The sequence below is a fragment of the Pogoniulus pusillus genome, chromosome 10 (genome assembly GCF_015220805.1).
Source record: "Pogoniulus pusillus isolate bPogPus1 chromosome 10, bPogPus1.pri, whole genome shotgun sequence".
NCBI classification, from domain to species: Eukaryota; Metazoa; Chordata; class Aves; order Piciformes; family Lybiidae; genus Pogoniulus; species Pogoniulus pusillus.
Genome location: NC_087273.1, coordinates 21982141 through 21999987, shown reverse-complemented (window position 1 = coordinate 21999987; position 17847 = coordinate 21982141). Strand labels below are relative to the sequence as shown.

Genomic DNA, 17847 nt, shown 5'->3' with positions numbered 1-17847 from the left:
TGTACAACAGGAACTTTATCACCGTCTACTGTTTGGACCAAATCTGATTGTGCAGGTCCTGCTCTGTTTACTGAACCTCTACTATTTACCAACCAGGTAGCTTCTGCTAAATGTTTGTCCCAGTTTTTCAGAGTTCCACCCCCCATGGCTTTTAGGGTGGTTTTCAGCAAACCATTGTAGCGTTCAATCTTCCCTGAAGCTGGTGCATAGTAGGGTATGTGATAGATCCATTCAATACCATGCTCTTTGGCCCAGTTTTTCACAAGATTTTTCTTGAAATGAGTACCATTGTCTGACTCAATTCTCTCTGGAGTTCCATGTCTCCACATGGTTTGCCTTTCCAAGCCAAGAATGGTGTTACGTGCAGTTGCATGTGGAACTGGATAGGTTTCCAAACATCCAGTGCTGGCCTCTACCATCGTTAGCACATACTGCTTGCCAGAACGAGATCGAGGTAAAGTGATGTAGTCAATCTGCCAGGCTTCTCCATACTTGTACTTTGACCATCTCTCACCATACCATAAGGGCTTGATTCGCTTAGCCTGCTTAATAGCAGCACAAATGTCACAGTCATAGATGACTTGGGTGATAGCGTCCATGGTTAAGTCAATTGACCTATCGTGAGCCCATCGGTATATTCCATCTCTGGCCTTGATGTCCAGATGAGTCATGGGCCCACCGAGCTAGGAACAGTTCACCTCGGTGTTTCCAATCAAGGTCGATGTCAAGGTTAGAGTTGGTATCAACTGGAGCAATCTTAGCAGCTTGGTCTGCCTTCTGGTTATGTTGATGTTCCTCAGTAGCTCTGCTCTTAGGCATGTGTGCCGCACCTTCACTGGAGTTCTCTCCAGTCGTGCATCAATGTCCTGCCATAGATCAGCACACCAAATAGGCTTTCCTTTCCTCTGCCAACCATGCTTCTTCTAGTCCTTTAGCCAACCCCATAGAGCATTGGCTACCATCCACGAGTCGGTGTAGAGGTAAAGGATAGGCCAATTTTCACGTTCAGCCACATCAAGAGTAAGTTGAACAGCTTTTACCTCAGCAAACTGCCTGGATTCTCCTTCGCCATCTCTCGCTTGGGTAACTCTCCTGGTAGGACTCCAGACCGCTGACTTCCATCTTCGCTTGTTCCCAACAAGACGACAGGACCCATCTGTGAACAAAGCATAGTTCTTTTCCTGATCAGAGAGATCACCATAGGGAGGAGCTTCCTCAGCACGAGTTATTTTCTCCTCTGGAGGTTTGGGATAGTCTGTGCCTTCCAGCCAGTTGGTGATCACCTCCACCAGACCAGGTCGGTCAAGATTACCCATTTGTGCTCGTTGGGTTATCAAAGCCATCCATTTAGACCAGGTTGCATCTGTGGCATGATGTGGTGATGAACCTTTGCCTTTGAACATCCAGTTTGGAACTGGCAGTCTAGGAGCTAAAAGCAATTGTGACTCAGTTCCAATCACTTCAGAAGCTGCTTTCACTCCCTCATAGACTGCTAATATCTCTTTCTCTGGTGCAGTATAATTTGCCTCTGAACCTCTGTAACAACGTCCCCAGAAACCAAGTGGACGACCACGTGTCTCATTTGGAGCTCTCTGCCAAAGGCTCCAAGTTGGACCATTTTCACTTGCAGCCGTGTATAGAATGTTTTTAATGTCTAGACCAGATATCACAGGTCCCAAGCCCACTGCATGGACTAATTCTTGTTTGATCTGATCAAAGGCTGCTTGGTGTTCAAGTCCCTACTCGAAATTGTTTCTCTTATGAGTCACATCATGCAGAGGTTTGATAATCTGACTAAAATCAGGAATGTGTAGTCTCCAAAATCCCACCACACCAAGAAAAAAAAGTGTGTCCTTCTTACTGGTGGGAACTGCCATGGTAGAGACTTTGTTGATCACATCCTGAGGAATGTGACGGCGACCATCCTGCCACCACACTCCCAGAAACTGAATTTCTCTGGCAGGTCCTTTGACCTTGTCTCTCTTAATGACAAAACTTGCTTGCAACAGAATGTCAATGATTTTGTTACCTTTCTCAAAGACTTCCTTAGCAGTTTGGCCCCACACAATGATGTTATCGATGTACTGGATGTGCTCTGGAGCTTTACCTTTCTCCAGTGCATTGTGGATGACTGAGTGACAGATGGTTGAGCTGTGTTTCCACCCCTGAGGCAAACGATTGAACTGGTACTGGATTCCTCTCCAGGTGGAATGCAAACTGAGGCCTGCACTCCTTTGCTATGGGAATAGAGAAGAAAGCATTAGCAATGTCTATGGTTGCATACCACTTAGCCTCCCTCAATTCCAGCTCGTACTGGAGCTCCAGCATGTCTGGCACAGCTGCGCTCATGGGTGGAGTCACCTCGTTGAGGGCACGAAAGTCTACTGTGCGTCTCCAATCACCATTAGCTTTGCGCACAGGCCATATGGGACTGTTGAAAGATGAATGAGCTTTCTCGATGACAGCCTGACTCCCCAGTTGACGAATCAGCTGATGAATGGGCAACAAAGAGTCACGGTTAGTTCTGTACTGCCTGTGATGAACAGTTTGAGTTGCAATTGGCACTTCCAAATCCTCTATGTCATGATGTCCCACAACTGCAGATTCATCAGAAAGTTCAGGTCTAGTGGACAATTTCAATTTACCACCCTCAATCTCTACAGATGCTATTCCAAAAGCCCATTTGTGACCTTTAGGATCTTTGAAACAACCTTGTCTCAAAAAGTTAATTCCCAAAATGCAAGGCGCATCAGGACCAGTTACAATAGTATGTGTCTTCCACTCTTTACCAGTTAAACTGATCTCAGCCTGCAACTTAGTTAACTCTTGAGATCCACCAGTGATTCCAAAAATAGATAGGGACTCTGTCCCTTTGCAATTTGATGGCAATAAAGTACATTGAGCACCTGTGTCAACTCAGGCCCTGTATTTCCGAACTTTTGAACTGCCAGGCCACCTAATGAATACATTCCAACAGATTTGGTTCACTCCACTATCCCTTTCCTCCTCCTGGCTGGAGGCAGGGCACCCCTAATGCTGAACATGGCATGTAGGGTGTACACAATGATTGGTGTTGTTGTGAGAGGAATTGCAACTCTTGGAACAATTGCAGTTGCTCTGGGGAGCTTAAGAAGTGACAGCTTCTTTTCTGGCATTATTGCCTCTGTTTCTGCCACTCTGCAGATCCCTGACTCTCTTTGAAAGAGCTGAAGTAGGTTTACCATCCCATTTGTTCATGTTCTCACCATATGTGTTACGCAGAAGTATCCACAGTGACGCACGTGATTGCTGATGTCTGGGTTGAATATGTCTCCTCCTGGCCTGGAATTGCCTTGCAGGAGGTGGGCATCTGTTCCTGATTGCAGAAACATGCACCCATTCAGATGATGCAGGAATGGTATCCTTTACCGGATTAGTAATGTTTTTAAGATCCTACTTCAGTTCTTTCATGCTCTCCTTGATGCCATCCCTTAACTCTGTACCTAGAGTGTTTATGGCAGAGACTAGGTCAGAGTGCGACAAGCTATCCTCCATCTGCCTGAGTGAATTCACCAACAGTGAAAGACCTTCCATTATCACTCCTTGCTAGAAACTTGCTGGCCAAGATGTTAGCATAGGATGAAGGAGCAAGCTTTATAAGCTTCTTCATGAGACCTGTTCCCAAAGGAATATCATCAGGCTCATGTGTGCCATGTTCTCCATAAAGCACTTCCTTCACAGCAAACTCCTTCAGAAGCTTAATTCCCTGCTCAGTGGTATTCCACTTCTTGGCAGCCCATGGTAAATCATATCTGATAGCCACAGCCAACAGAAGGCGTGTCCACAAGCTAACCCTACCAAGAGGACTTGCTAGGTATTTGTCCACTCCACTCTCCTTAGTGAGTGGTCCCAGATGCTTGGCAGACTTGTCTCCTACCTGCAGGGCATTAGCACCAATGCCACGGCTTCTCACTAGCCAGCTTAGGATTGGCTCACCTGATTCCCTTGAGTATTCCTTTCTTGTCGGGGTACGGAGGCTGGCGAGAGGCGAGATCGGGGTACTGATGACTCAGGACAGCAGCTTCTAGGCATCTGTGCATCAGTACATCAGTACCACTTTATTAGGGTAGTGCAGCGTCTTATATAGTGCTCCAGAGGAGGTGTTTCCAGCCAGCCTGGGGCTGGCAGAAGTGGACAGTACAGATTGGCCCCACGTTAAGTTACCCAGGTTACCTGTGGTAAACAACCTGTGAGTACCACCCAGGGGGGGCTGGCCAGGGTCAGCCCCCCTTGCGGCTGCGTCCGCCCCGGGGGCCGGCAGATTCCACCCCCTGACAGCTGTGCGTGGGTTGCTCATGGTTGCCAGCTTAGGCCCCTGGGAATCAGTAAGACCCAAGGACACTTCCCATCACAGGGTCTGATGTTTACATTTCATGCTCCACTGCAGGAGAAAGCTTCCCACACTTTCTAACTTCCCTGACCTCTCTGAGTGGATTCTTGGAGTCCTGGATGTCATCGTCCTCCTCTTCCTCCTGTTGATCTGGTTGTCCCTGGCCTAACAGAACCTTCCTCATAGCACTCTTAAACTCATTGGAACCATCCTCTCTCTTGGCAGCCAACCTCACAGCGCTCTTCTCATTTGAGTATTGATGTCTCAGCACACTTGCGAGGTCTCGCAGACTAACTATCTCCTCTTCCTGCTCTTGCTGATCACCAGAGGTCCCCTCTCTTACATCCTCCTGTGAACCACACTTTGTCTTAGCTTTTGCCTTAGCAGGTGCCAGAAGGGCCTGAGCAGCAACAGACTTTGATGTGTCTGCTGGAGGGTTTGACCTGGAGCTTGTGAGTTCAAATCTGCCTCAGATTTAACAGGGCTCTGATTCCGGTCTGCTGGCTGGGGATTCGAATTGGCTGAGCTGGTGTCATTAGAATTTGGACTGACTGGGCTAGCGTTACCAGCATTAGTGGGATTATTTAGCTGTCCTCCTGGGATGCCTGCCAACCCTGACGTGTTTTCATTGTTGCTCGGACCATTCTGATTTTGGGTACCTGCCTGTGCTCCTGGGACTCCTGCCAAACTCTGCCCATTGTTATTGTTATCTTTATTATTGTTTATATTACCTCCAGGAACATTGGCAGAATTCCCAGAACCTACAGAGGAGGGTGGAGTTGCTGGCAGGGAGGAAGCAGATAACTGTGTTCCCTTGCTTTGCTGTGAAAGAGACTGCTTCTGAGACACAGATTTTTTCCTAGTTCTTACAGTAGCTAGTTTTGAAATTTTCACAAATAATGCCAAAATTAATATGAAAATTAAAATCATAAGAGCCATGATAATGCACAGCAATCCCGCCACGGTTTCTTTTCTGTAAAAATCCTTGCATGGACTTGGCATTTCATTTTGGGGCTGGATGACCCTCATAAGAGCAGTAGATAAAGCAGAACCTCGATTGATTGTAACATTATTGACAAGTGCTCCTATAATATTACTTGTAATATTCTCAGAGACATTAAAACCAGCATAACCAAGGATAAAATCACCCCAGCTCCAGAACATGCTTGAAACTCTGGCTTTAGCCTTCTTATAAGCTAAATCAATAAAATAAGCAACAATTTGAGCCTTTATCCAACTAAATGCCAAGAAAACAAAACCAGACCAGAGTAACGCCCCACACAAGTACAATAGCTGCCTTATTGGCTCCATTTTAATTCCCAGAGCCAATGAACAGTCATTCAAAAAATCTAGCCCCACGTTGGGAAAGCCAATTAAAAATGTGATGGTTTGGGCTTTTACCCGCCCCCCCCCACACTTTTGGATTTGCCCCAGCTAACTCAGACGGCCTCTGGGAATATAAATGAAACTATTTATTTACAAGCAGCAAATATACAAGCAGCTATTTACAGTATATACAGTTATATACAGAAATATACAAAGGATAAACAATACAAAAGCACAACTCCCCTCCCAGAAACCTGAGTCCCCAGGAGGGGCTCTCAAACCACCCCAACACCTCCCCTTGCCCTCTCAACCTTACCCCAGTTCTCAGGAAGAGGTGCAGCCAAGAGGTTAGGGAGCAAGGTTAATGAGATGTGTCTAGGTCTGAAGGCAAAGGCAGAATGAAAGACAAAATGGAGAATGTTGTACTTCCTCTTCCCAGAGTTCTCAGTGTGACTGTGAGCGAAGTGACACAATTGTTTTTCATTTCACTACCCATTATCTAGTTCTTTTACCAAAACATTCTAGCTTGCTTCAAACTAGCACAACTTATCTATAATTACAGGCGAGCACTGTATCTTTGGGGCTATCACACTGTGCAAATCTCCATCGAAGGACCGATTGTCTATTCTGGAATGGTTGTTTACAACCATGCAGCCGCAAAAAACAATAGAGACACAGACATATACGATAGCCCAGTTGATCAAGAAGGGCAGGAGACGGCTATTGGACATCGCTGGAACAGAACCCGACACCATAAGACTACCTATCAAACAGGACGACCTGGAATGGTTTTTATGCCAATCAGAGGAGCTGCAGACCAGCCTTCTGAGTTTTCCAGGCCACATTTCCGTACAGATGTTGAAGTCTAACACACTCCGGTGGATGAGTCAGCAGAACTAAGGATAACTAAGCCAAAGCAGTCCCTTTCTCCCTTGCAGAACGCGGTTAATGCATTTACAGATGCAGGAAGGAACTTGCATAAGGCTGCAGTAGTATGGCACTCAAGGACAGGGTGGCAAAAGCACGTTCTGCAGGGGATGGCCACGGACTCCTTGCAAACCCTAGAATTAACCGCAGTGGTGTGGGCCCTAGTTAACTGGCTCAACGCCCCCTTAAATGTAGTAGCTGACTCAATGTATGTGGCTGGAGTGGTGCGAAGAATTGAGGACTCTTCTATCAGAGAGGTTAAAAATCAGCATCTATACCAACTACTACGTTCACTATATGCAGCCATAGCCCAGAGAACGGCCCCATATTGCATTATTCATATCCGTAGTCATAAGTGGGAGATAGGTCTGGGGGAAGGAAATGCTAGAGCTGACAGGTTAGTGGCACTACCTGGACGGCCTGCCCCGCTCGATCAGTTTTCCCTAGCCAGAGAAGCCCACGCTACCTTTCACCAGAATGCAAAAGGACTGAAACGCCAGTTTCAGATCTCTAACAATGATGCCAAGGGAATCGTACATTCCTGCCCGGTCTGCAGTCATATGGGGCCGGGATTAGGATCGGGTGTGAACCCAAGAGGACTCAAGGCCTTAGAATTGTGGCAAATGGATATTACTCATGTTCCCTCCTTTGGCAGACTGCATTACCTCCATGTTACTGTTGATACCTATAGCAAACACGTGGCCAACGCCGCTGTCGGGAGAGAGAGCCATTCATGCTATCAAACATCTAACAGGGTGCTTCGTGGTGATGGGTGTGTCAGAAAGAATTAGAACAGACAATGGCCCTGCGTACACTAGTGAGAAGTTTTGGAGGTTTGTGCAGAAATGGGGCGTTACTCACACCACTGGCATAGCCAATTCACCCACGAGCCAGGCTATTATCGAGCGTTCCCATCAGGTGATAAAAGGTTACCTTGAAAAGTTTCGGGACATAACTAAACGCGTGAGCAAGGCCCTTTTCGTTATTAACCATCTGTGTATTTTTGGTGATGATCCAGGACCACCTGCGGAGGTGCATTCAGGTTTGGTACAAAAGGGAACACTCCAGTGCAAATGACAGTTATGTATAAGGACCCCAAGACAGGACTATGGGGAGGTCCGGCCTCCGTGATTTATCTGGGACGAGGGTATATGTGTGTCTCTACCCAGTCAGGTCCCCTATGGGTTCCTTCACGCTGCACCAAGGCTGTGCCTGGAAATTGCAGTAGCAGCAACCCCCTGCTGAGTCAGCCGGATGGACAGCAAACACAGCCTGTTTGATTCCCCGAGACATAGACTGGGGTCTTGATGACTATATTGGACTCTGGAACCTTACTGTTTTTTCTGACTTTAATTGTAATATATTTTGTACTCTAGGCACTTGTTTGGATAAGATAGTGATGCTTATTAATTGTATTGGATTTTTTTAGGATAACGTTAATAGCACAGTAATTCTTAGGCAGTCATAATAGAGTATAATTAGCTCTTACCCACCCCCCCACACTTTGTATTTGCCCCAGCTAACTCAGACGGACCCTGGGAATATAGATGAAGCAATTTATTTACAGCTAGCAGAATTTACAAGCAGCTATTTACAATATATACAGTTATATACAATTATATACAGGAATATACAAAGGATAAACAATACAAAAGCACAACTCCCCTCCCAGAAACCTGAGTCCCCAGGAGGGGCTCTCAAACCACCCCAACACCTCCCCCCGGCCCTCTCAACCTTACCCCAGTTCTCAGGAAGAAGAGAGGTGCAGCCAAGAGGTTAGGGAGCAAGGTTAGTAGGAGCAAGGTTAATGAGATGTGACCAGGTCTGAAGGCAAAGGCAGAAGAGAAGACAAAATGGAGAATGTTGTACTTCTTCTTCCCAGAGTTCTCAGTGTAACTGTGAGACAAGTTGACATCAATTGTTTTTCATTTCACTGCCTGTTATCTAGTTCTTTTACCAAAACATTCCAGCTTGCTTCAAACTAGCACATTAGGCTTATAGGTTAAGACAGTATTATAGTTATAAAATTTTTTCCTTAACATATAGAGCTGTTGTAGAATTTTGTCTTTAGTATAGCCGCACAGTAGTCAGTTAAAAAAAAAAAAAAAAAAAAAAAAAAAAAAGGAAGGGCGAGGAGGAAGAGGACCTAGAAAGATAAGGAAAGAGGTATGGAGAAACACTGCAGTTTCTTTGGGCATATCACACAAATAAGATCAGTGGATTTGTCAGCTTAGGTACTGAATATGCTCGTATTATGTTTCATCACTTGTCTGTACAGGCCTTAAGGTGGATACCAGCTTGAGTATGATCGACCTGTCCTTTCATGAAGTGAGCAGAAAATCTTGCTCAGATAGCAGAGTTATGGTAAAATCTTGGGAGAATCATGAGATGATGGTTATAAGTATTTGGATTATAAGGTTTCGGATCTTGGCTAATGAATTTGGGTACTTTCATGAGCTTCAGTGATTGTAGCTTAATGGAATAGATTCAGTCTGGTCCCTTTGGTGAAGGCCAAAGCCCACTTAAATTGGCACAAGATGGCGAAGTGATTTTTTATCTCTTACAAGGGCCCTGCAAGGGATGGAAAAAACACTGCCCTAAATTCTTGAAGCAAATGAAGAGCTGTGGGAAAAGGCCTAGAGAGGTAGCCTGAAAGTAACATCTAAGGCGCACCCTTGTATTGTGTTTAGGGGTTTATAGTTCTTAAACACAATAGTCAGACGCATCATAGCCGAGGACTGTAATGGAAACATCAAGATCTCTGAGAATTGTGAAGTAAATTCAGAGCTATGGGAGAGATATTGGACAATTCGCTTGCCCACAACATCGGCTACCACAGTGAACTAACGAAGATGTGACGGACTTGCACTCTCCAGAAGCTGTGATGTTCATCTGGACTTTTGGGTTTTTGAACGTTTGACTCGCTGTCGCTTGCAGAAATAGCCTTTGGGATTATTAATGGGGCTTGGGTGGCCGGTTTGCCACATTGTTGTTACTAGCAAAAGTTCTTAACAAATGCATTCTCCTCACTTTAGCACCATTGACCTGCACTCCTACCAAACATAGCCCATATAAGATCGAACGTGGGTTGCTCAAAGAAAAGAAGGGGGTATTGTGGGAAGCTTTCTCCTGCAACGAGGCATGGAATGTAAACATCAGACCCTGTGATGAGAAGTGTCCTTGGAGCCTTGCAGGCTCCCAGGGGCCTAGGCTGAGAACCATGAGCAGCCCACGCACAGCTGCCTGGGGGTGGAATCTGCCGGCCACTGGGGCGGGCACAGCCCAGGGGGGCTGACCCTGGCCAGCCCCCCTGGGTGGGAGCCTCAAGGTGTTTACTGTAAGCTAACCTATCTCTGCCTTACACTTAACTTGGAGCCAATCTGTACCTTCCACTTGTACCAATCTCAAGTTAAGTTAGTTGTCTACACCCCTTTTGGGGGCTATAAAAGTCATTGCATCACCCTAATAAAATGCACTGCTGCACAGTAGCCAGAGTCGACTCTCAGTGCCCCGATCTCTCGCCGCACCAGTCTCCGTCCTCCGACACTTAGTAATGCTAGTATTTATTTACTATCCAACAAATATTTTTTTCACATTTACTTAGCCATGATAGCACAGTTTTAGTAGTCAGAGATTATTCTTTTCTGAAAGTATGAATGCTATAATAATGAGGAAAGAAGACAGTGTTCTTTTCCACCTAATTTTTTTTTCCATAGTACTTACTTTCCATGTATATAAAGATACAAAAATATTTATTTAAAGGAAATCCAAATAGTGTTTTATTACCTTGTGCAAAAAGAACATTTGCAAGGAGTTACTGAGAAACAGATTGCAGTGTTTTGTAGGGTGTACTACAGACACAGTCAAATATTTAAGCTAAATTTACACCAGTCTTTATTGCTACTGTTTTGTAGATGCAACTTGCAGTGACAAGAGTGGAATGATACTTTTTTGTTACAGCTCCCATCTATTCCAAATCTTTTGCCATTCATTTAAAAAGAGGAAAGGAGTCCTCATCAGTGTTTCTCAAATGCTGGATTAAATCCTCTTGTCTTGAAAAATCTTTGCTGTGGAACAATGGAAGGCAGAACAGTGCAGGATCTGTATGGTGTCCATCAAACAAGGGAGTTGCAAGGAGAATGAAGCCCTGGGGCTTGGCCTTCGGTCTTCAGGGGCACTTTTGTGACAGTTAAACTTGGGGACAAAAGAGTATTTTCCATACAGAACTTCTTTGTGGCTTTGGATTTTGAGGTTTCCTCTTGAGAAGAGTGAAACTTCTCTGACGGTACTGATGCATTTATAAGTCAAGCTTTCCCCATTAAAGAAAGTAAGTTGGTGAATGTGCAATTAAATACTTTGGCATATGTGTAGAAGTTTAGCAAAAAAATATGGAGATACTTCCTTTCCAAAGATTTTTATCTGTTGATTTTTTATTGTAATTACTGTGTCAACAAAATCTTATCATTGAACTGCTTTTAAATATGGATTTTCCATTTTTTTTTAGCACTGGTTGGACCATTCAAAATTCATTAAGAAGCAAATTATAAGTAAGTACCATGTGTCTTATTTTGTGATTTCTTTGAACTTGGAGTATTTGAACATGATTTTGAATTCCAGGCCTTTACTGGAATTAATGGAATTAATATTTCTTACAGAACACATTTAATTAAATGGCTAGTTGGCTGACCATTTAATGTCTTAAGTACATTTGTAAGCAAATAGTATGGGCTGTTTGTCTGAGGCAGAGTGTGTTGACAGTTTGATCTGTGAAGTCAGGTTGCTTGGACCACTGTTTCTAATACTGCTTCTGATCCAGAGTAGTTTTCCTGATTATTTCTTTGGGATTTTTTGTTCTTGTTTTGATGGATTTTGTTGTTTTGGTTTTTTTTTTAATTATAAATTAAATGAGCATAAATACCTACTGTGTAATCAAAGGGAATTTTGAGTGGAGTGGTTTAGTTTAGTTAATAGTCTGATATCTGGCTTGGATACACTGCAGCATCAGTACTAATATGTTTTGTTAATATACTGCAGCAATTGGTTGTCATGTAGCTGTTCCAAGTATAGCTTCTGTGAGACTAAAATACAGCATTTTGCAAGGAAACTGAGCCTCTTTCAGTACCTCACAAAAATGGAGCATGATTGCTTCAGTGGTGTTTTGCCTTTCTTCCTATTAAGTATCCAGATGTCTAGACAATATTTGTAAATGGTGGAGTTCTTCAAAAATCTTCAGGACTATTTGCTCTCACTCCATGTTTCGGTGTCAGTCTGCTAGCACAGATGTTAAAGATAGATGCTGTGGGAAAGGTTTTGGCAGTTCACAGGATATTAGGGGTTGGAAGGGACTGAAGGAGATTATTGAGTCCAGCCCACCTGCCAGAGCAGGACCACACAGTCTAGAAGAGATCACACAGGAATGCATCCAGGCAGGCCTTGGTAGTCTCCAGAGAAGGAGACTACATGACCTCTCTAGGCAGCCTATTCCAGTGCTCAGTGAGCCTTGCAGTAAAGAAGTTCCCTCTTGTGTTGAGGTGGAATCTCTTGTGCTGCAAGTTACACCCATTGCTCCTTGTCCTATCACAAGGAGCAAATGAGAAAAGCCTGTCCTCACACCTCCTGACCAGCCCTGATGTTTATAAACATTTATTAAATCTCCATTCAGTATTCTCTTCTCCAGACTGAAAAGCCCCAGGTCCCTCAGCTGCTCCTCATGAGGCATGCCCTAATCATCCTTGTAGCCCTCCGCTAGACCCTTTCCAGCAGATCCCTGTCCCTCTTAAAATGGGGAGCCCAAAGCTGAACGCAGTATTCAAGATGTGGTCTCACCAGGACACAGTAGAGAGGAAGGAGAACAACCTCCCTTGATCTGCTGGACACACTCTTCTTAATATGCCCTAAGATCCCATTGGCCTTCTTAGCCACAAGGGCACATTGCTGTCCCGTAGTTAACTTGTTATCCACCAGGACTCCCAGGTCCCTCTCCAAAGGGCTGCTCTCCAGCAGATCACCTCCCAACCTGTACTGGTGCAGTTTATTACTCCTTCTGTCGTGGTTTTTTTAATGAGAGATGACAAAAATTAAACTCAAATCAAATTGGAGAGAAAATACAGAATTATATTTAGAGAAAGAAAACACAGCGATAGACATTACAAAACAATTACCACGGCAAACCCCCTTGAAGTTTTACCCATCCCCCCAAAAAATAGATCTACATTCCCCAGTGCTCCAATCCTCCTGCCCTGGCAATGCTTCCACCATCCAAGAGGCCTACTGCTTACATGTTCCCAATAAATTGGCTCCTGCCACACACATAGGGCAAGAGGAGGAGGAAAGGAGAGCGAGCTTACCTTGTCATGAGTCTATAAAGAGATAGCAGAACTACGGGATTGAATAACAATCTTCTAGTCTCCAGAATTTTTTTTTTACCCTACAGCCTCAACCTGGGACGGCCTCACAGGTGCAGGACTCTGCACTTGGCCTTTTTGAACCTCATTTGGTTCCTCTGTATCCAGCTCTCCAGTCTGTCCGGGTCTTGCTGGATGGCAGCACAACCTTCAGCTGTATCAGACAAACCTCCCAGTTTGGTCTCATCAGCAAACTTGTTGAGCAGACGCTCTGTCCCCCATCAGTGTCACTGATGATGATCACAGTATCACAGTATCACAGTATTATTAGGATTGGAAGAGACCTCATAGATCATCAAGTCCAAGCCTTTACCACAGAGCTCAAGGCTACACCATGGCACCAAGTGCCATGTCCAATCTTGCCTTGAACAGCTCCAGGGACGGTGACTCCACCAACTCCCCGGGCAGCCCATTCCAGTGTCCAATGACTCTCTCAATGAAGAACTTTCTCCTCACCTCGAGCCTAAATTTCCCCTGGCACAGCCTGAGGCTGTGTCCTCTCGTTCTGGCACTGGCCACCTGAGAGAAGAGAGCAACCTCCTCCTGGCCATGACCACCCTTCAGGTAGTTGTAGACAGCAATAAGGTCACCCCTGAGCCTCCTCTTCTCCAGGCTAACCAATCCCAGCTCCCTCAGCCTCTCCTCATAGGGCTTGTGCTCAAGGTCTCTCACGAGTCTCGTTGCCCTTCTCTAGACACGCTCAAGCATCTCAATGTCCCTCCTAAACTGGGGGGCCCAGAACTGAACACAGTACTGAAGGTGTGGTCTAACCAGTGCAGAGTACAGGGGCAGAATGACCTCCCTGCTCCTGCTGACCACACCATTCCTGATGCAGGCCAGGATGCCATTGGCTGTCTTGGCCACCTGGGCATACTGCTGGCTCATGTTCAGGTGGGTATCAATCAGCACCTCCAGATCCCTCTCTCCGACCCCAGCTTGTATCTCTGCATGGGGTTGTTGTGGCCAAAGTGCAGCACCCGGCACTTCAAGCTGTTGAACGCCATCCCATTGGACTCTGCCCATCTGTCCAGGCAGTCAAGGTCCCTCTGCAGAGCCCTTCTGCCCTCCAACCCAGTCACATCTGCCCCCAGCTTAGTGTCACCTGTATCTATTAGATATTTCACAGCAGTTCTGTCCGGTCCTGTTGGGATCATAATGAAAGGTTCTGGATTATCAGACCATTGGCAGGCATACACAAAGTGATGAATGAGGCCTGGAGCACTCACTGCTACCTCTAGTTTTTTTGCTTGCCTTTAGTCCCATGCTGATCAGAGGTAAAAGGCTGGTCAGACTTGTCAGGAGAGGCGGCTCTGGAACTCCTGCCACGGTTCCCTCCTGCCTCATATCCACGTTTTTTAAATGTGTGGTTGATTAATCTTCGCATCATTCGATGCATGTCATCCCGTAGTTCACCAACTGTTTTACTCAGGTTATTGAATTCAGCCTTTGTGGTATATTCTCCCCGGTCCCCTCTCGGCAGATCACAGGGTTTTTTCCTGTATTGGGTGCTTTGCCTTTGGTGTGAACTTTGCCCATAATAGGGATTTTGCCCCTTGGGCTTTCCCAAGAAGCGACAGTTCAGCTGCGGGCTCCCCCGCGGACTACCCTGTGGGATAGCTCTGGGACTCCCTCTGGGGCTTCTGGGATCACCGGGGAAGGCACTCTGGGACGCCTTGGCGTGCCACACTTCCTGTTTCTTTCCGTGCGGGGCGGCCATGTTGCTGCCTTTATTTCCCGGCTGCCACCTCTTGTAAGAGGGTGCCGGTAAGGGCTCAGGGTTAGAATAGCCTAGGTCCCACCCTTTGGCAGATAATTCCTCCAGCAGCTCTTCCCACGTAGTATGGTGGGGTAGATCATCCCCTGTTTGATTGTCCAAGTCTAATATCCGCTCAATTTGCTCCCTTTTTGCATCACACACACCCTTCAGAGCTGCTGGGAGACCCCTTACTAAGATTTTTAGTCTCTGTGGGTCAATCGGGGCATCCAGAGGACACGGAAAAATGCTACTTTGATATACGGCTTGCACACACGTGAGTTTTTTGATCGCTTCGGTCAATTCGGCACAGTCTGAAACATGAACGTCTGTCAGTTCTTGCCTGTCTATAGGATCGAGAGAACCCGCCCAATAAAATATTCTAAAACTCAATGCACAATCCTCCTCGGGACCTGCACCTAGGAACACCTCGGGTACGCAGGAACATCCCTTTACCTCATCGCGGGTCAAGATTATTGAATCTGCCCCGTTGTCCACCACACGACAAACGTAGTCAGTTACGGATTCATGAGGCATACAAGCAAAGATTTCCCTTAATTCACGGAGTTTCGGTCCAGAATACGGTTGGATTTTTGTCGTGGTCGCTCCTCTGCCTTTCTTCTCCTGGATGGTCTCCTTTTTGAATATGGGTCTCAGGTGAAGAGATTTTCCTCCATAAACTTCCTCTTCAGTGTCACTGCTATTTGACGTGTTTCCGGGCGACTGCTTAGATCGGTGCTTCTCTTTCCAGCGAGGCGTAATGGCGGCTGCGGCAGAGAAGATGGCGGCGATCCGGCATGGCGGTCCGTCTGAGACTGTCATGGAGAGTAGCAAAAGCCCCTCTAAAGTCTCCATGTCATGCAGATTTCTAATGCCTCACATTCAAGCCAGAAGCATCGAAAAACCAAAACAATCTTTCAGTCCCATGGGAAGATTTCTCCCTAGGGTAAGTGAAAGGTAAACACTGGCCATGTTTCCCTTTCACTTGGCCTTGCTTTCCAGACAACAGGGTATTGTTTTGGTTAGTAGAAACGACTTTCTCAGGCCTGCCCAGCACCTGCAGGTGGGCTGGCCTGAGGAGTGGTCTTTATATTGTTTAGGTAATGTTATCCAATTGTATAAGTTGCTTACTGTTTTTTACCAATGTATGTGAACAACGTAAAAGTGGTCCGAATTGTGGGCTAGTCCTATTTTGGAACATTATAAAAATGGTGGACAGGCCAGGATCGAGGCCCTTGCGCCCTTGCCCTTGCCTTCTGGGTTTTCCAGCCTTTCTGTTTTTTTCCCGTCCTTCTGGACCTCATCCTTGCTCCTGTCCTTCCTCAGACTTCTAACGACAACAAACTGCTTGCCGATCTAGCCTCGCCTCGGGCGGACACGCCGAGCCACAGAGGCTGGAAGACTGCATATACCTGGACCCTCACCGGGAGAAAGGGACTCCCTACCAAGCTACAGATTGTGAGTAGCTGACGAACTGTTAACTCAAACCTCAGAGACTCAAAAGAACTCTCTTTAAACATCATAGACTCTTTAATTTGTCATTCTCTGAAATGTTATTTCGACCTCAATCAAAAGAATTCACAGTGGTGGTGTAGTTTCGGGAAGAGGGAATTCGCATTCTTTGCAATAAATCACTGATAAAATAGTCAACGCCTCGCGTATTTTCCCCATAAACTCTGCCGCGAAACTGCGTTCCACGACAGAGACACTTCGGATCGGTGGGTGATCACTTGTGGCAGCGAAGGTGGCACAGGCAAAGACGTTCGTGTGTGCAGCAGCGACTGTTGGTGCGGTGGAGGCGTCGGCGAAGGGATCAGTGAAGGCTGCAGCTGCGGCTGCTGCTGCATCAGCGAAGGAGATCGTGCCCGCGGCTGCGGTGGTCGAGGTGCTGCATCCGGCAAGTCTCAAAAAGTCGGCAATTCAAACCGCTCAGGAGAATGGACTCTGGGGTCCTCAAATGGGATTGCGGGTTTGGTCACTGACCTTGGCACTCTGGCAAGAGTAATTTCTTTCTCGATCTGTAATGCTAGCAGCTCATGTAGCCTTTGTTTTTCAGTTTCCATTCTTTCGTTCTGTAATACCAGCATCTCATGTAATTTCTGATTTTCAGCTTCTAGTTTTTTACTTTGCCGTTCCCAGTTCTCTGACTCTCTCTTCAAGTAACTGATTTTCTCATTTAAACTCTCTCCTGTTTCCTTCACTTTAAGTTTGAGACTCTCGATATCACTTTTCATGCCATTAAATTCATCCTGTGCTCAGATTGTGCACGCTGCGAGCGTGATAAATTTTTCTTTATCTGCATTTTGCAAATCAGTGCACAATGCGATCACATCATCTGCCGATTTCTCTATAATTTGTTCCAGGCTAGCTAAATCTTGCATAGCCTGTTTTAAATCTGTAAGGTTAACAATAGATGCCATTCTGTGAAATAATTTGTTCATTGCAAACCCTGCTCGCTGCGCCATTATGTCTCAGAGGAGTTTGTCTGGGTTTTTGGGGGAATGAAATACGAGGATGAATTTTAAAGAGTTTAAAATATTTAATATTATATACACTAGGAATCCCCCTCCCCAAACTTACTTACAACCACCCCACCTAAGTTCTTTATATGCGGTTGCGAATTAAATTACAGAATGACTATGTACAACAAATTAGGAATTTAGCAAAGATTTGAAAGAATTTAGGAAGAGAGTCTGTGGCTTGAAAGTGCCACTGGTAGGCTTATTGAGAGATTATTCTGGCTCAGATCAAGTTTCTCAGTTACTCACTGGCCGGGAGTCAGTTCTGAAAGTCTCAGATATCATGGATATTCGAGGTTATTGAGGCACGCTGTCTGAGCCTCTGCGGGTGCGGTCAAGCTGAGCACTGGCGTCCGGAGGCTGGCGAGGATCAGAGTGCTGGCGAGTCGGCTGTAGCTTCGATGCTGTAGTGCGATTGGTGCGGATGCGAGTGCCGTGTGAGTGCGAATGCCGAGTGTTGAGCTGTGCCGTGTGTGTGTGTGTGTGTGAGCGAGTGAGCAAGAGTACCAGTACCCGTTTATTAGGATAATGCAGCATCTTTTATACTGT

At 45.8% G+C, this 17847-nt stretch overlaps 1 protein-coding gene across 1 annotated transcript in view; it reads left to right on the top strand.

Moving 5' to 3' along the window:
- EPB41L4B (erythrocyte membrane protein band 4.1 like 4B) overlaps positions 1-17847 on the top strand; it is a 230574-nt gene that overhangs the window by 93527 nt on the left and 119200 nt on the right. The window contains 1 exon segment of the mRNA XM_064150024.1: positions 11127-11169. Within this exon segment, the coding sequence (XP_064006094.1) occupies positions 11127-11169 (43 nt within the window).